The sequence below is a fragment of the Bombyx mandarina genome, chromosome 24 (genome assembly GCF_030267445.1).
Source record: "Bombyx mandarina strain Sakado chromosome 24, ASM3026744v2".
Lineage (NCBI taxonomy): Eukaryota > Metazoa > Arthropoda > Insecta > Lepidoptera > Bombycidae > Bombyx > Bombyx mandarina.
The window spans coordinates 788,899-808,417 of NC_143230.1; the positions used below are offsets into that span (position 1 = coordinate 788,899).

At 38.9% G+C, this 19,519-nt stretch overlaps 1 protein-coding gene across 2 annotated transcripts in view; it reads right to left on the reverse strand.

The window, feature by feature from the left end:
- LOC114249825 (uncharacterized) overlaps positions 1-19,334 on the reverse strand; it is a 70,989-nt gene extending 51,655 nt beyond the window's left edge. The window contains exons 1-2 of one of the 2 annotated variants that reach the window (XM_089738162.1): positions 18,997-19,334; positions 6,168-6,221 (exon numbers count right to left, since the gene is read on the reverse strand). In XM_089738162.1, coding sequence (XP_089594288.1) covers positions 6,168-6,221; positions 18,997-19,167 — 225 coding nt within the window. In that variant the 5' untranslated portion in view covers positions 19,168-19,334. The remainder of the gene's footprint in view (positions 1-6,167; positions 6,222-18,996) is intronic. The other variant, XM_089738163.1, reaches the window with a different exon arrangement.
- Positions 19,335-19,519: the final 185 nt, after the last annotated feature.

Here is a 19,519-nt window from a genome sequence, read left to right on the forward strand (position 1 = left end):
ATAAACGCCAAATCATTTTTAAATTACTTGAAGAAAACGCAAATATTTTTGGGCGATTTTGTGGATCGCCACCGTATCAACTTTGAGAAGCGGTGTTTTAGTGTAACGTGGAATGTTTGCCCGTAATTTTAGGCTACAAGTTTTTGTATTTGAAATCTGAGCCTATGGATCACAATACGGTACTGATCTTTAAATTCACAAGATTACAATTCTTTTTGCCTGTTATGAAAATCTAAAAACACATTTTTAATAATTCAATTTTTTTAATTTATTTTTATTGCCCTTGTAGGCAGACGAGCATACGGCCCACCTGATGGTGAGTGGTTACCGTCGCCCATGGACTTCAGCAATGCCAGGGGCAGAGCCAAGCCGCTGCCTACCGAAATTTCCGAAACAATTGAAGAGACCATCGGGGAATTTAGTACCAAATATATTTGACTTGATAGAAGTAAATATAAGGCCCCTTTAAACCTTTGAACGCGAATCGCCGACAGATCGACTCTCTATTGATGCGTAAAAGTGCGGAGCGTCGGAATACCGACTATTTGCGCAGTTTGATTATAGGTACCTATTAGGTATCTACATTTAAGAACGTGTCTTAGCGCACGCATGTACTTTTCTTAATAAGTTAATAACATTAATAAATAAACATTTAAGCTTATTTTGCAGTGAATTTAGCATTGATTTTTTTAAGGTTAAAGTTTTTTATAAGGTACTTTTTTTCAAAAACCCTCTAGGAATTTCTGCAAAATATTTGAAAATAAGCTTAAGTTGAGTCAAAACAGTAAAATTATTATAAAATCGGGTTAATGTAGAATCTCGTGCGTCACATCCAATAAATTTTCCACAAACCCTTTTACAATGACAGTCTGACGATAAAAACTCAAAATGTCAGCGGACGCCGTTTAATTACAAACAGTTGACAATAAATAATTAACATAAACGCATTGACGATTTATTCATATGAGAGACCTTTGACTGTACCATCCTGGAATTGATTAGGAAAAAAAAAAAAAAAAAAGAATTGTCTACGGTTCGCGATAGTCACATTTCTAGTTGTCATTACAAATTCTAAATTGACCCGCGTTTTTTTTTTTATGTGAATTATAATGTATTGAAATGGTTTGATAATTTGTACAGAAACTGTTTATTATTACGAGCGATCCTCCTGACTGTATCCCTTTATACTAATTTTGAAACCGAATGTAGTTTATTTATTTTTATTTATTAACTAGCGAACCACGCATCGCTTCGGAAACATTAAATTTTATTATTAATAGCTGAGTCTCGCGACGTTACCGGCGGTTATTGTCGTTCCGCGAGTGACACAGCGGGGCGAAGCTAGTCTAAAAAAGTAGTAAAAAGTAGCCTAAGTTACTCCTTATATCATCAGCTACCTATCAGTGAAAGTCTCGTCAAAATCGGTCCAGCCGTTCCAGAGATTAGCCGGAACAAACAGACAGACAGACAAAAATTGTAAAAAAAATTATTTTGGTGTATGTATCGTATATATATTCATACGCATGTGGTAAAAAGCGGTTATTTCAATATTACAAACAGACACTCTAATTTTATTTACATGTATAGACTATAGCTATTAACCAAATCGCAATGTAACTGTGAACATATTATATACGGTTAACTTGAATAGTGTTGGCGTCGTAATAAGCATTAGAACGATTTTTATTATTAATTTATTAAAGAAATACTCAATATTCGGTGCAAGGACTGCAGAGGTTAAAGAGCCCAAACAAATAGACGAGAACTCAAATTGCCTGTATAATTAATTAATGTATAATGAACAAAAAAAAAAGAGACAACAAATAACCACTGAACTGTTTTGCATTAGTTTGTTTATATGTGGATACCATCTATTTAACCAACTTCAAAAAAGAAGGAGGTCCTCAATTCGACTGCATGTTTTTTTTATGTTTGTTACCTCATAACTTTTGACTGGGTCAATCGATTTTGATGATTCTTTTTTTATTAGAAAGCTTCCCGTGTGGTCCCATTTCAATTTAGTCCAGTTCTGATAATGGTATCCATGAGAAAACCATATAAGTCTTAAATTTGCATTAAGTACGTGCGCGACAAATACATGAATAACTCAATAACTCAATATCACGCCAACCGATTTCGATGATTATTGTTTTTAGTGTATATTAATTTGTTTTGTAATATCTTTTTTTTTCTATTTGAAGTCGGTTTTTGTTAAAGCATGTCTATTTACAATTATATTATTTTAATCTATGACATTCTTTATATGACGGTAGACGTGAAAAAGTGGGAGACAACGATTGCCGCGTCTAGTAACTGTTGTTAGCTTTACAATGCGCGTCACATACATAATATATTAATACCGTCTCTTCTAGGCAGGACAATAATTACGAAAGAAAACCCATAGAGCATAACCACGAATGCAAATAAATAAAATAAGTTTAAGTCAATTGTTTTTTTTTTTTATTGCTTAGACCGGTGGACGAAATCACAGCCCACCTGGTGTTAAGTGGTTACCGGAGCTCATAGACATCTACAACTTAAATACGCCACCCACCTTGAGATATAATTTCTGAGGTCTCATTGCCCCGCCCTTCAAACCGAAACGCATTACTGCTTCACGGCAGAAATAGGCAGGGTGGTGGTACCTACCCGTGCGGACTCACAAGAGGTCCTACCACCAATATTGTTTTTGGGAATGGAGTGCTTATGAAGTGATATACACTTAGCATTGAGTGGACACGGGTTGAACAAGATAATGGTTTTTTTTTTAAATTATTTTTGTAGTTTCTTTAAAAATACATGTACGCTTTAATTCTGCGTTTATTATAAGTTACATAAGTTTATTTCTTGGTCACGGGCGATTGTAGTCGTTACATTCGGTCGTTTACATATTGCAATAACTACCGTATAATAATGCGTTATAAAAATGCATATGCAAACAAACGTGATTGCATATGCAATTGCAGGGGGAAACGGGAATTAGTTCGCCCGTCTTGTGCTAAAAAAAAAACCGCTTCGAATCCAGTCCGCACTTTAAAGCATTACAAGAATAACATTTACTTTAAAAAAAAAACCTTTAAACGAGCAATTCTTCTATATATATATACATAATCTGAATCTCGGAAACGGCTCCAACGATTTTCATAAAATTTAGTATACAGGGGATTTCGGGGGCGATAAATCGATCTAGCTACGATTTATTTTTAGAAAATGTTCGTTTTTTTTTCGTGTTTTCAATAATCAACTTTATCGATAATCAACTTTATGACTCTTCCCGACATCTATTGGCGAATAATAATACTATTTTTCTTAATTGAGAGCAACTAACTGATTTAAAGACACAATATGTTGTTATTAAAAAAAAAAAGAGTAAGCCTCGGTCATAATCTAGTTTACTTTAAAAAAAAATTACGAACACACTCCTTGCATTTTTCTAAAAAGGTATTTAAAAAACTGAAATATTCCAAGTACATACCTGAAAGCTCCGGTTGCCGACACGAAAGCTCCAAAACGAAAGCGCGGTTAGCAATCGTCGAACTTTTATACTAAACGTTATCACTACACCTATTTATTACGATCAATAGTTTAATCTCGCTGTCGCAGTTCGCCGCGTACTAAAACGTATCTGATTTCGGTTTGTATATTTCACGCATACATTACCAAAGAAACGAATGTACTTTTTTATTTATTGCTTAGATGGGTGGGCGTGCTCACAGCCCAGCTGGTGTTAAGTGGTTACTGGAGCCCGTAGACATCTACGACATACAAGCGCCGCCCACCTTGAGATATAAGTTCTAAGGTCTCCTCAGTATAGTTACAACGACTGGCCCACCCTCCAAACCGAAACGCATTACTGCTTCACGGCAGAAATAGGCGGGGTGGTGGTACCTACCCGTGCGGACTCACAGGAGGTCCTACCACCAGTAAAAGATCACGGGAGATTCAGGAACCGGTTAGAGGAAGATGGGAGAGCCCATATGACATATGATTCAGAGTCGTCGTTCTTGAGGTGAGAGATGTTGGTTCACTTTTCGTATTAGTTTTCTTAATCGGTTCTCGACCTCTAGTTTTTCTAGAAGATTCTAGAAAGCGCTGGCTGGATAAAAGACGTCACCGTTCGAAAATGGCACAAGAAGAGGGCATCGAAGGGTGGAACACGCGTGTATTTTTTAAAACAGTTTACATTTGAAAGATTACATTCAGTTTTCCCGCATTAAAGATTTTAATCATCTTTTATAGGGCAAACAGGCAGTGGACCTACCTATGCACCTTGAGACATGAGTTCTAAGTTTCAGTTTTTAGGTACATCGTCTGTCCGACTCTTCAAACTGAAAGACATTACTAATTCAAGGCAGAAATAGGCGGGGTGGTGGTATTTACCCGTGCGAACTCACAAGACGTCCTACCACCAGTTACTACGCAAATCATAATTTTATTACACGATGTTATTCCTTCACCGTGGAAGTCAATCGTGAACATTTGTTAAGTACGTATTTTATTTAAAAAAATTGTATCTTTCCGCGGGATTCGAACACCGTTGCATCGCTACATACGAATGCATCGGACGTCTTATGCCTTAGGCCACGACGACTTCACAGTTAATGTTTGCAAACATCCGTGTGCAAATTTTGAAGTTAATAAGTCTTGAGGTCGGTGGAAATTAGGAATATTCCATCACAATACCGGTTACGCTAATAAGAGCATTTTGAAACAAAATATGAACCAGTTGAAGTTCTTCCCTACATGACCTCTGCTCTGGTTGTGTATCGCCCGTCGCTAAGTGTGGAAGACTGAAGAAGAACTCTATAGAACACTCCTCATGGAACACAAGTTGAAAGACACAGCGAACCACATCTCCTGCAATCCTTACAGGTAGGACCTCTTATGAGTCCGCGCGAGTAGGTACCACCGCTCTGCTTATTTCAGCAGTGAAGCAGTAATGAGTTTCTATCTGAAGGGTAGGGGAGCCGTTGTAACTATACTGAGATCTTAGAACTTATATCTCAAGGTGGGTGGCGCATTTACGTTGTAGATGTCTATGGGCTCCAGTAACCACTTAACACCAGGTGGGCTGTGAGCTCGTCCACCCATCTAAGCAATAAATAAAAACATAACAGAAACCCAAATACACAGCCATAAAATACATTAAACTTAAAAACATTGTCCCACAATAACCCCCCAAGACAGTAACATATTAATAATTCATTTAGAGCCAACAAAAAGTTACAAATTAACATGAGGTGATACAAATACGGGAGGTCAGAATGCCTCAAAGGATACATCTATTCGTGGTAACGTATTCACGCGTGAACAGAATATATCTATCGGTTTGAAGTTCAAAATGTCAGATCTCAAATCTGAATTTGATGATAACGTGCTCGCTAGTTCGCGTTCGCTGACTTAAGTGAGCTACTTCCTCGATGAAGAGATCCATACGTGTTTTTTTAAAATTGCCTTTGTGGGTAGGACACACATCGCGGCATAATCAAGCCACTGCATACCATTTAAGGAGACTCTTTAAGCCACGGGAAAGAACAGGATTCATTCGAGAGCCGGGTAGTACTTTTTATTTTTGTATTGCTTCGATGAGTGGACGAGCTCACAGCTCACCTGGTGTTAAGTGGTTACTGGAGCCCATAGACATCTACAACGTAAATGCGCCACCCACCTTGAGATATAAGTTCTAAGATCTCAGTATAGTTACAACGGCTGCCCCACCCTTCAAACCGAAACGCATTACTGCTTCACGGCAGAAATAGGCAAGGCGGTGGTACCTACCCGCGCGGACTCACAAGAGGTTCTACCACCAGTTCAGTTCACCAGTACGTGGTAAAAAAGATTATAAGAAGCGCCCTATCGATGAACGCGGCAATGCAGCGACGCATATTGCTAGCCCGCGCGGGTAGGTAACAATAACTTACCTATTTTTGGCACGAAGCAGTTACGCCCAAGTTTTGAAAGGTGAGGACGGCTTACAAACGTCCACGTGTCTCAAATTGGACAACCTCATTCGCGTTTGTAATATCTACGGGCCGTAATAACCGCTTGGCCTCAGATTAACTATGCCATCTACCCACATAGAGCAGTAAAAAAATCTAGAATAAATTTAAAGATACGGCACGTAAGGTCTCGTCTTATATATACGAACTTATATTTAGAAAGCTCACCTCGCTCTGCAATAATCCCTGCAGCTCTTCAGAAAGCTTTTTCAAGGACACTATCTGAAAACAAAATTAATTTTTTTACACTATAACTACAAAGGGCATATTGTAAACTCCTATCTTGGATATAGTCCTCTAATATATTTATGGAGGGAAGCATTTTTGTGTTCCAATTTGAAGGGTGGAAATAAATATTATTGAATTGTAGTTTTTTATTTTTTATTTTATCGCTTGGGTGTGTGGACGAGCTCACGGCTCACCTGGTGTTAAGTGGTTACCGGAGCCCATAGACATCTACAACGTAAATGCCGCCACCCACCTTGAGACATGAGTTGTAAGGTCTCATTTTTAACAGTTGATTCCAGATGTTACGTGCCTGTCTGTCTGCCTACACACGTACTATGGATGAGCTCAATAGATTTGTTTGCTATAGACAGGGTGACAACTTGAACTTGTTAAAATACAGGAATCAATAATTTTTTCCCATTGTACCATTATATAGTTAAGCATACTTATATACATAGGTAAAAATCCAAATTCCTATCTACGTTAACTGTTGGAATAAAGAAATAAAAAAAAAAATTGATTCTGTCGATGATTCCAAATTTAAAAGCATAAAAACAAAATGTCGCTAATTAATAAAATTTTATTGATTACTGTACAAAAACTTAAATATAATCGAGAAAATAAAACTCATAAGAACTTTCCAGGCGACGGTACACAGGAAAAGCGTCATAAGCCACACATACATCCAGAGAACACTACTACATAAACAAAAAGGCGCGATGTATATGCGAATTCAATTCATAATTCGAATTCATGCGCCCTGACCCATTGGTTGGAAGAATTTAAATAAATACTTATTTGAATTTCAAAATCGAGCGACGCTATTGGTCGGCTACGGTTTTATTAATGGCCGCCGAACGTGACATGTTGTTTTTCGTTCGATTGAATTTTAAAACGTTTTTATTATTATTTCGAAGCAGCGAAAACGATGTCGCAGCATTATTTATAATATTCAATGATTGAACAAAAACGTATAGTTCTTACGTGGTCATTATGTACTGTAATCGAAGAACAAATAATGGGAATAAGATATAAGGTATATACGTGTGTCTTTTCTTTTCTGACACTACGTCTATGGGGTTCCATTTATAGTCCAGATTATCTAAATATTGTTTTCTTATGAAACTATTTTAGTTCTAAGCTTTGTACAAATCTGTTCATCCAATTTTGCTTGAATGCGTAACTACTTCTCAGTCGTTTCTTCGTTGTTGAGGATCGTGACATTGTGTCATCTTGTTTTTTTCTACTTAAGCTGATGGTCTAGTTATTTTTTTTTTTTTATAATTGTAGAATTACTGGTGGCCCGGAGGCTTTTCCAGTTTCACCAGGACAGGTGGGCGAGCAAAGGCTCAGCCAGGAGGGGTGGGATTTGCTAACAGCTACCCGAGCGCCTCCATGGTCTAGAGATATCAACGTCACCGGGCTATTAGATGAGCTCACGGGGCTCAAACCTGACGTTGTTGCTAACCCGAACCCTAGCAAGAGCCGTGCTTCGCAGAATCTACCACCGGATCAGAAACGCTACCCACTGAGAAGATCCGGCGAGAAACTCAGTGGGCTGTGTCTGTGGGTTAATTTACTCGCCGAGCCTTTCGTCGCAAGCGACGGGTTCGACGAGAACGATGACCGGTGTTTGGGGTACCTAAAAGCACCGTTAGTGGATCGGGAGGATCCGAGGTGAAGTGGGCTGTGTAGTCGTGGCCTAACGCCTAAGACGTCCGGTGCATTCGTATCTAGCGATACAACGATGTTCGAATCGATGTGTAGATGTCTATGGGCTCCGATAATCACTTAAAATCGGGTGGGCCGTGAGCTAGTCCACTATTCTAAGCAATAAAGGAAACTACTGCTTTTGTAATCTTTTCAATGTTTTTCCCCATCTATTCCTACATATTATCTGGGGAGCTTCCTTTGCATATCTAACTGCCAAATCACCTGATCAGATGGCCTCTAGGTCTTGGCTTTCTATTTTGCTGGTAGGTTTAAATAGTTTTATATGGTATGGTTTAAATAGAAACAACCAAACAGGAAAATAGAAAAAAACAAAAATATAATAAAATAAACGGATACATTGTCATTATAAGTCTGCTAAATATTATAATACACAGCATTGTTATATCAAATATAATAGGTTAGGGAAAAAGTTTTTTAATTCGTATGAATTGTTGAAAAGCATGATGAGGTTCAACACATCACACATTAAGTCGGTGCATATAATGGTTATTGACTAATACCATAAACCAGAAAATGGGAATTAAAATATATTATTATATCACTTGTAAAAACCAAATTAAATATTATCTTAATATCTACTGTAGTATTTTTAAAGTAATGAATTGAAAACGCCATCGCTTTTCAACATTGCTGACATCGTCAGTGTTATTGACACTTAGGAAAGCTTAGCCGTTGCCTCGTAAAATATAACCTTTGTCACCCAGTCGTCTAATAAATGAGGCTTACGATAGTTAGTATGGACTTATGGAGATATCGAGGTTTGAATTTACTTTTAGACTGCTTCGTAGGCAAAACCAATACGCGCGAAAATAATGTTTTTTTTTTCTTAGTTGGGTGGGTACTATATATTATTGGCTAAGTATAAATATACTATATGGCACTATGGTATTATTTTTTTGTTTTTTTATTGCTTAGATTGGTGGACGAGCTCACAGCCCACCTGGTGTTAAGTGGTTACTGGAGCCCAGACATCTACAACGTAAATGCCGCCACCCTCCTTGAGATATAAGTTCTAAGGTCTCAAGTATAGTTACAACGGCTGCCCTACCCTTCAAACCGAAACGCATTACTGCTTCACGGCAGAAATAGGCAGGGTGGTGGTACCTACACGTGCGGACTCACACGAGTTCCTACCACCAGTAATTACGCAAATTATAATTTTGCGGGTTTGATTTTTATTACACGACATTTTTCCTTCCTTCATCGTGGAAGGCAATCGTGAACATTTGTTGAATACGTATTTCATTAGAAAAAATGGTACCCGCCTGGGATTCGAACACCGGTGCATCGCTCAACACGAATGCACCGGACGTCTTATCCTTTAGGCCACGACTCGTTCATGTAATGTTTACAAAGCCATTTATTATCTATTGCTGAAACTAGGGATATGCCAGTTTTGCGTCTGTATTTATTTTGTTTTAAATAAATTGCAATTTAGAAGCACCAATTTTGAAAAATTGTGGGTTAGGTCACTTTTACGCTGATGGCCTCAAATACAACATTTCTTAAAATATACTCCCGTATAGTTAAATAAGTCTTATGCGGCCTAAACACAACCATAAAATTAGTGGCGATATCGGGACGATAATCGTCCCTAAATCGTGAGCTCGCCCGAATCGATTTTAGAGTTTAGGGTAAACAATAAAAATCGTGTTACGATTTAGGGTACGATTTAGGGTCCTCCCCACCACTGTCCCGATATCGAAACTGATTTTAGTGTCGTGTGTAGGCTGCATTAAAAATTAAAAGTGATCAGGTCATGAATATTTTCATGCGCTTAAAATTAATAAGCCACTATCATCTACGCTATAATATAATAGCGAATAGTATATAGCTCATAGCACAACAATATCGAGCACCATACATTGTTATAGACACGTTCACACTGTACCCAGCTCACTGAGTTTCTTGCCGGATCTTCTCAGTGGGTCGCGTTACCGATCCGGTGGTAGATTCTGTGAAGCACTGCTCTTGCAGGGCCAGTGTTAGCAACACTCCGGTTTGAGCCCCGTGAGCTCACCTACATGTAAAGCTGAAATAGCCTCTCAAGGCTATCAGCATAGGGAGAAAAAAAACTGTGCTGTACTATATATTATTGGCTAAGTATAAGTATACTATATGGCACTATAGTATAGCGTAGTCTGAAAGCAGCTTTACCATAGGGCTGGGAGGCACTGCGGCCGGCGAGCTTCCAAAAGCGCATCAACCTGAGCTTATTTTGTAACAATCAAAATCGAGCAGAACAAAGGGACTATCAATTCAACGAGTCCACCCAAAGTTTTATACTTTATAATCACAGTTAACCTAGTTTCCCAACGACGTAATAACTAAAACAAAAAAAAAACTACAAAATCCAATGCAAATTCCCAGATTTAGCATAAGATGTCGTTGACGTGATATCCCAAAACAATTATTCAACGACAGAATACTGAAATATAAGGTGTTTCTTTTCGGTTTTTTTTTTCTTTTTGTTTTGTTTTTTTAGGCAAATAATCCTCCGTTTCGTAATAAAATTAACATAAGCGTATTCGACGTCCCTTGCTGACTATCTAAATATCTGGGACGATAGATTATAAAATCAAATAAGTCAACGGAGGTTCATCGTTCGGGTTTGGGGATCAGCGTTGGGTACGACAAAAATGGAAATTGTGACGTCATAGCATCGTTCAAACGATATCTAGATTGGGAATTTGAACCGGAAGAATTGTGAGACGCCTTGTACCACAGCGCAAGTGAGTTTTTAGCAGGTTCACCTTTTTTTTTCCTACCTACGCTGATTGATAACCTTGAGAGGCTATGACATTGTAACCTAACAAGTAAGTGGGCTCACAGGAATCAAACCTGACGACGTTGCTAACACTAACCCTAGCAAGAGCCGTGCTTCGCAGAATCTACCACCAGATCGGAAACGCGACCCACTGAGAAGATCCGGCGAGAAACTCAGTGGGCTGTGTCTGAGGGTTAATTTACTCGCCGAGCCCCTTCGATGACCGGGAGTCAGTTTCACCGCCGACTTCGGCGTCCACACTAATTTTTCTAATGAAATACGTACTTAACAAATGTTCACGATCGACTTCCAAGGTGAAGGAATAACACCGGGTAATAAAAATCAAACTCGCAAAATTATAATTTGCGTAATTACTGGTGGTAGGGCCTCTTGTCTGCACGGGTAGGTTCCACCACCCCGCCTATTTCTGCCGTGAAGCAGTAACGCGTTTCGGCTTGAAGGGTGGGGCAGCCGTTGTAGGTAACTATACTGAGACCTTAGAACTTATATCTCAAGGTGGGTGGCGCATTTACGTTGTAAATATCTATGGGATCTAGTAACAACTTAACACCAGGTGGGCTGTGACCTCGTCCACCCACCAAATAAAAAAAAAGAATAAAAAAACCGCACAAGTGTCTAAGTACCTTCAGAGTACCTTACAGTAAATCTATCACTCCGATACGAGATGCAACTTAGCCCATGGTATCCCGCGAGCTCGTCTGCTCATTTGGAACACTAAAAATCACTTCATAAAGGGTATTTCTTAAAAAAAAACTATATTTCTCTACTGAACCTCGCATTATAAACAACTACGATATTTCCTTAAAAGATTCACATCTCATTCAAATTTGGACGATTCGAATTTTACATGAGATGCATGGCACCCGGTCTTGTACAGGCAAAAGCTGAAGACTTGAAGCCAATTTTGTTATATTATAACGCAACAATTTTATGTACAAATCAGGAAAAAAGTACTATGGCTGAGGATCACTGACTGGGGATTTATTGTGAAGGGACTTTGATACTGCTTCGTCGTTCCTTCGTTAACCTCCTTGATCATCATCATCATCATCAGCCTGTATCTCTCCACTGCTGGATGTAGGCCTCTCCCTTCCGCGTCCAATTTTTCCCAGCATATCGCCGCAAGTCATCGGTCCACCGGGCAGGGGGACGCCCAACGCTGCGCTTACCGATACGTGGTCTCCAGTCCAGAGCTGTACCATCCGCCATCGGTTCTGTGACACATGTCCCTCCTTGATGCTGCTAGCTAATAATGTAGGAATGGAATGAGCTCCACGGTGTTTCCCGAGCGCTATGACATGTCTTTCTTCAAACGAGGCATGTGGAGAGTATTAAGCGGTAGGCAGCGGCTTGGCTCTGCTCCTGGCATTTCTGAAGTCCATGGGCGACGGTAGCCACTCACCATCAGGTGGGCCGTACACTCATCTGCCTACAAGGGCAAAAAAAAAAGTAGGAGTATGTCAAAAAAATGTTACCATTAAGAACCTTTTTAACATCCTCCTCTTCCTTCAGTCGATCGCTCATTCCTGAGTATCGTGATGCGCCCGTCTGTGACCTTTCTTTGTAATTTGTAGCCACTTATTTCGGTTAGTGGCACAGTGAAACACAGCTAATAACATAGCTTATTACTAAATCGAGCGCCTCACCTATTCCCAGCAAATATTTAATGGTGTGCTCTTAAGTTAGCAACCACTAAAAGGACCTAAGACGCAGATCCGCTACAAATAAATTCGAATTCGTAAATAGAACAAATCCATAATGAAAGTCCACGTTTAAGCTTTTAGAGCGCGAGGCGGGACGGAAAGCTGCAGGTTATCAGACGTTATCAACGTGCAAACATTCGATAACGTATCTACCCTCCGCGGCAACGGACGTAGGGTGACGAACACCGTCAGGCCACCGAACCAGCGGGCGGCTTCAGCGGCACGCTCTAGAATACAGGACCACTGTGCTTAGTACGAGTTTTATAACGTTCTCGATAGCGTAAAAGTTAGCTCATATTTGTATGGAATGGGATCGTTTGCATACGTTTGCCGCTAGGGGCACTATTCCAACTGCATACAAAATTGGCTTAATTTTTCGCTATCGAGAACGTCAAAAAACTAGTACTGGTGATTTCCTCCTGACAAAAAAAAAAAAAAGCACACAGATATACTGTTAGCCGTCTCAACCACGAATTATTCCTCCTGGCTGTATCTCTGCTCGCCCACCTGTCCTGGTCAAGCTGGAAAGGCCTTCGGCCCACTAGTTTATTTATTTATTGCATAAATGGGTGAAGGAGTTCACGGCCCACCCGATGTTAAGTGATTACCGGAGCCCATAGACATCTACAACGTAAAAGCCACCACTTACCTTAATAATTAATAATTATAATAATTAATAAATACCTAAATAAAACAATTACCTAAATGTGATTAAAACTATATACCTAAGAAACTTTTTGATCTAATTTTTAATATAATAATGCATAAGTTGAATTAAAGTAAATATAGTGTATAAAGTATATAAAAGTGTAGTAAAATCTCTATGTTTATACTCTTAGTATCTAGGGCTGCTTTTCTATTTGGATGGACATTTTTAAAACCGAGAAATAAGGTTTTTTTTTGAGTCAAGATTTAACGAAAACAATTGATACATTGACAGGTTTCATTACAAAAAAGAGACTACATAAGGCGACATAAGTGGCAAAAAATAATGAGGACTTCAGTCTGCGGAGTTTAGCTTCAGACTCGAAGTGTCTGTAAGAACAGCGCAAAATTACATTTTTTATTGTCCTTGTAGGCAGACGAGCATTAAGCCCACCTGATGGTGAGTGGTTACAATCGTTCATGGACGTCAGCAATGCTAGAGGCAGAGCCAAGCCGCTGCCTACCGTTGAGTACTTTCTGCAAGCCTCGTTTACAGACGGACATATCATAGCGCTCGGGAAACACCGTGGATGGGAGCTCATTCCAAATCCGGATGGCACGTAGCAGAAAAGACCTTTGGAAACGCACTGTGATTGAACGCAGTGGCTCCAGGTAGTCTACTCCGGTGGCGAGCGGTGCAGTAGTATCATCTCAAACAATTCCTCAGAGCACTCCCCATGGAACATACGGTACAAAACACAGAGAGAACCGAAGTCCCTCCGTAGACCCAGAGGTTCCAAGTGATCCCTGAGAACAGGACTATCGACGATCCGAACAACCCATTTCTGTATGGAGGCAAATGGAGGTAGCTGGTGGTTGAAAGAAATGGAAGTAGCTGGTGGTAGTTAGTTAGCAAATCCAACCTCTCCTGGATGAGCCTTTGCTCGCCCAACAGTCTTGGTGAAATTAGAAAGGTCCCCGGGCCACCAGTAATCTATATAGTTATATATAAAAATGAATTGCTGTTCGGTAGTCTCGCTAAAACTCGAGAACGGTTGGACCGATTTGGCTAATTTTGGTCTTGAATTATTTTTGTGGAAGCCCAGAGAAGGTTTAAAAGGTAGACAAATATGAAAATGCTCGGAATTGTTTTCCCTTTGATGTCCCCCCGTCAAACGGATTCCTTTTGTTTGTGTCTTTTATTTATCGATTAAGGCACTACGAAGTCTGCCGGGTCAGCTAGTTACTCATAAAAAAAAGGTTATAAAAACTGGTGTTTTCTAGCTTGTTCTATGGCTCCGACTGGTTCCTTTACACGAAACACCGTTACTACAAATGCTTTGTCTCTTTCTTTTGTACGATATTAGAAAAATATATATGTGTTTTTCGGTACGTTATCTATTTATTTTAGCTTTACAACTGCTCGATTAATTTGACCCCTGGCATTATCGATATAACAGGAAACTAATATAGATTTTATTTGTAAACGTAAATAGAAATTGCGAAATTGTTGATGACTAGCACTGAATTGTTGAAAAAGACCTCTGAGAAAATTTCGAATCAGGTTCGAAAATCAGTCTTTCGTAATTTTGGGCCAAGTAGACGTATTACATGCCGACGAGCTCAAGGTCTATGTTAAGTGGACATAATAACGTGACTGACGACAACATAAGCCTTAAATTGAAGTCTCAATAGTACAATAGCTGTTCCATGCGTCAAACCAGAATACATTTTTTTTATTGCTTAGATGGGCGGACGAGCTCACAGCCCACCTGGTGTTAAGTGGTTACTGGAGCCCATAGACATCTACAACGTAAATGGGCCACCCACCTTGAGATACAAGATTTTTTATTTTTATTGCTTATATGGGTGGACGAGCTCACAGCCCACCTGGCGTTAAGTGGTTACTGGAGCCCAAAGACATCTACAACGTAAATGCGACACCCACCTTGAGATATAAGTTCTAAGGTCTCAAGTAAAGTTACGATGTTTACGAGGTGAAAAGAATATTTATGGATCTAGGTAATAACGAGGCACCTTTTTTCCGCTATTTATTCGTTGGAAGCTTAAAGAGCTATTCCAGCTACGCGCGTATGGATAAGTGAGCTCACGGGGTCACTATGAGAGAATTTGCTAACACTGGCTCTATCAAGAGCAGTGTTTCCCAGAATAAGAGGGTTATCGTGCCGCGGCGCTTTGTGGATGAGATACGAGCAGTGGTGTCGGAAGGGCGACCCCTTTTGACGAGCACGGCTGTGCTTTTCGTGGGATCGATATCGATGCTTCGGAAATACTGAATAAAGTTGGTGGCCGCGATCTGTAGTATCGTCTTTAATTCGTCGTTGTTGATTTTAGTTTTTGGTCGACCACGGGGTTAGTTTTTATGTCGGAAGAATTCATACGAATAACGTGTTGTGCGTTCGTCCTCCATACCCGTCATTAATATCGTGAGTCGTTGGTGCTGCATTGTTAGCGCGAAGGAACACGTATTCCATAGTTCCAAGTGTCCATATTGATTAAAAAGGTACAAATGTTTCGGTGCATTTAGGCACCTTATGCACCGGTCACCGCCCTCGGAGAACTCGGCGATTACGACGGAGAGTTCGACAACCGATTGACCCATAGAGACAGCCTACAGAGTTTCTCGCTGGATCCTCTCAATGGGTCGCGATTCCAATCTATCACCGATAGATTCTGCGAAACACTTCTCTTGCTAGGGCCAGCATTAGCAAATTCTCTCAGGTTGAGCCCGTGAGCTCACCTAACGGTCCGCGCGTAACTGGAATAGCCCCTTAGTCTACCAGCAGATACGTAGGAAAAAAAATACAAATGTATCGAAAACACTAATCAATAAAGAAATGACTGATTTTGAAAATAGAATTCCATATTTTTAAAATATCATTCATTTTTTTTGTGTCTATGGCCTGGTAATTGTTAAACATAACAGGTGCTCAAGATAATTTACATAGTGTGAGTGGTGAGCATTATGAATTTCCAACTGTAATTTGCTTTTATAAATAATTTTGTATTTATATTTATACTTGTAAAACACGGTTTCGATATTACGCGATAGTTATAAATATTGAATTAAAAGTATAAATAATAAAAGTAACACAACTTTTAAATATGTTTTGAAAAAGTCAAATAGGCATTGGCAACTTCAATGTTTCTTTAAATGGCATTCAATAAGGGAAATCCCCAACTTTATTGTTACTGAAATATTCACCATTTCATTATCAGAAATGAAGTATGGGTTTTATTATTTGTAAATGAAATTATTAAATTAACGGTTAGTTTAGAAGTTTAATCATAATATGTAATAAATTAAGTTCTAGCATTTTTAGTAATGCTAATTCTGAACCTAAAATTTAGATAATGTCAAACATGATCATTAATTCACAAGACAAGGCATTGATTCTAAATGGTAATCTTGTATTTATTTATTTATTTTCTTAGATTGGTGGACGAGCTCACAGCCCACCTGGTGTTAGGTGGTTTCTGAGTCCATAGACATCTACAACGTAAATGCACCACCAACCTTGAGATATAAGTTCAAAGGTCTCAATATACCTAGTCAGGTAATAAATTCTGTCACATGTTTAATGTAAAATAATTGAAACAAGTTTATTCATTATGTAACCATTCATATACCAAAATGAACTTAACAAAACATAGATTCTTATGACACTAAAGATTATTCAAAATGACCTCCGTGATTTTGAATACAAGCCTTCAATCTGCGCGGCCAGTCGTCTATCGCAGCACGAACGAGGTCCATGTCAATATGGGCGGCTGCCTTAATCAAGGATGTCTTGAGTGACTCCAAATTGGGATGAGGCTTTGAGCACGCCTTTTTCTCCAAGTGTTGCCATATCTTGTAATCTAACGGATTCAAATCTGGACTGGAGGAGGGCCAGTCTTCGTGCCGAATGAAGTCGATTTCACGCGCCGCCAGCCAGTCTTGTGTGCTCTTCGCTCTATGAGCTGGCGCCGAATCTTGTTGGAATACCCAGTGCCTGTTATTCAACATGGTATGAGAAACAGGTTCCACAAGGTTCGTCAGGACTGTATTTTGATACACAACTGCATTCGTTTTTACACCTTTCTCACAAAATTGTACCTCTGTTAAGCCCCAATAAGAAACTCCCAACCATACCATGAGCGAGGATGGAAAATGACCTCGTTGGACACGCGGAATACGGTTGCTCGCTTCTTCACTACTGTGTGCGTACACCTTATCATTTTGTTTGTTGTAGCTCTCTTCTACGGTAAAAATTTTTTCATCCGAAAAAAGAATTTCTCGATATTTTTTTCTCGCGTACCGCTTCAACAAAGCGCGGCATCTCTTCAGTCTCAGGTCCATTAGACGAGCATTCAAACAATGTCCTGTTTTTCTTCGATATGGCCGAAGCCCTAAGTCTTCATTTAACACCCTTTTCACCGTGGTTCTGCTTAACCCCACCTGAAGGGCCAACAGTTTCTGCTTACGTTTGGGATTTCTTTGAATTCGCGCCATCACAGCTTTTATCACTGCTGGAGTCCTAACAGACCGAGGGCGACCACTTCTTGACCTGTCATCTACACTAGAGTCTTCATTGTATTGTTTGATGGTACAATAAACGAATCTTTTGGTTATATTCAAATTTTTCAGTATGTTAAAAATTTGAATTGGCGCGTGACCGCAACGATGCAACGCAATAACTGCAACACGGTCTTCTTTAAGCGTCCACTCCATATTTAAAAACGAGTAAAATTCTAAAAGTATACATTTTTATTTTCATGAACAATTCGAAATTCGAATTCAATAAACTTTTTTGTGGCCAGCATTCTAAAAGAAAAGTTTTTACTGTGTGACAATACTTATGACCTGACTAGGTAGTTTATATTACAACAGCTGCCCCACCCTTCAAATTGAAACGCATTACTGTTTCACGGCAGAAATATGCAGGGTGGTGGTACGTACCCATGCGGACTCACAAGAGGTCCTACCACCAGTAATTACGCAAATTATAATTTTGCGGGTTTGATTTTTATTGCACGATGTTATTTCTTCACTGTGGAAGTCAACCGTGAACATCTGTTAAGTACGTATTTTATTAGAAAAATTTGTACCTGCCTGCGGGATTCTAGCACTGCTGCAACACAAGATACGAATGCACCAGACGTCTTTAGGGCACGACGACTATCGAATTCGTTGTTTTGTATAACATAGTTTCTGTATAGCTCGGAACAAACTAATCATGTTATATGAGGGACGTCTGTATTTGTACTGCAATTCACCATTACTTCATGCTTAATTTCGATGATATTAGTCTTGTTTGTAATAATTGTAATATAATTTATTTAATTATGGTGTGTAATAATCATCTACTTGTACTCTAATCTAAATAATTGATTATGCACATGTGATATGCTCCACAGATAAAATAAATTTTTGGTTATTAGAACAGTAACAGTAATTAATTAATAAGATAAGATTTTTATCAGAAGGCAGTTTTGTAAGTCAAACTAAGGTATCAAATTTAAAATATGAATATTTGTAATTTTGGATGTTGAAATTCGTAAATGCTCATTTTATGGCCTTCAGCTATGATTTTCTTGTCTACTATGCATGCTAGGAAAACTTACCAGACAAGAACTTGTTCATGCTAGCCCCAAATACAAAAAATCTATTCTAAATATATTTTTTTCTTTAGTAGTTTTCTTCTGGACGTTTCACTTTTGTATGTTTTTTTTAGTAAAATTATAAGTCTGTTGATCTAAATATAGTATAAGTATGTTTTGTTATTGCAGTAATTTGTCCGCAAAAAAAAATCCTTAAAATTGTAGACAATTTAGATTCAATAACATAACCTAAAAAGAACTGTCAAACGACAAAAAAAATAGAATTTAAACTTACCTCCTGCTCTTGTAAACGACATTTTTCTTCTAATTCAATAACTTTATTATCAGTTCTAGATGCTTCATCAGCCACATCTTGTCCAGGACCCTCAGACAACACCTCAGAAGCGAAATTAGTAATTTGTCCTTTTAAACTGTTCAAACTCTGATTCAAGTTCAACCACGACATATTTGCAAGCACAACCAACGTCACATATCACTGCAAAGATATTTCAATGGAAATATGTCCAGGAAATCGATATAAACAAAAACAAAATCGCATAATTTTTGCAAATGACAAGACTTTGTACAGTTGGCAAAACAAGACGCCATCTTTTTATTTTGACTTTGATGGTTGAATTTCAATCATGAGTTTGACACATAAGTCAGCGTGCAATATAGGGGCCAAGGGCCAAGAGTGAGTGCTCTTTGAAATATTGAATCTAGCATGTTAGGTATCATTTTAACAGTGCAGCAGCTTGGCTCTGCCCCTAGTATTGCTGACGTCCATGAGGGACGGTGACCACTCACCATCACGTGGC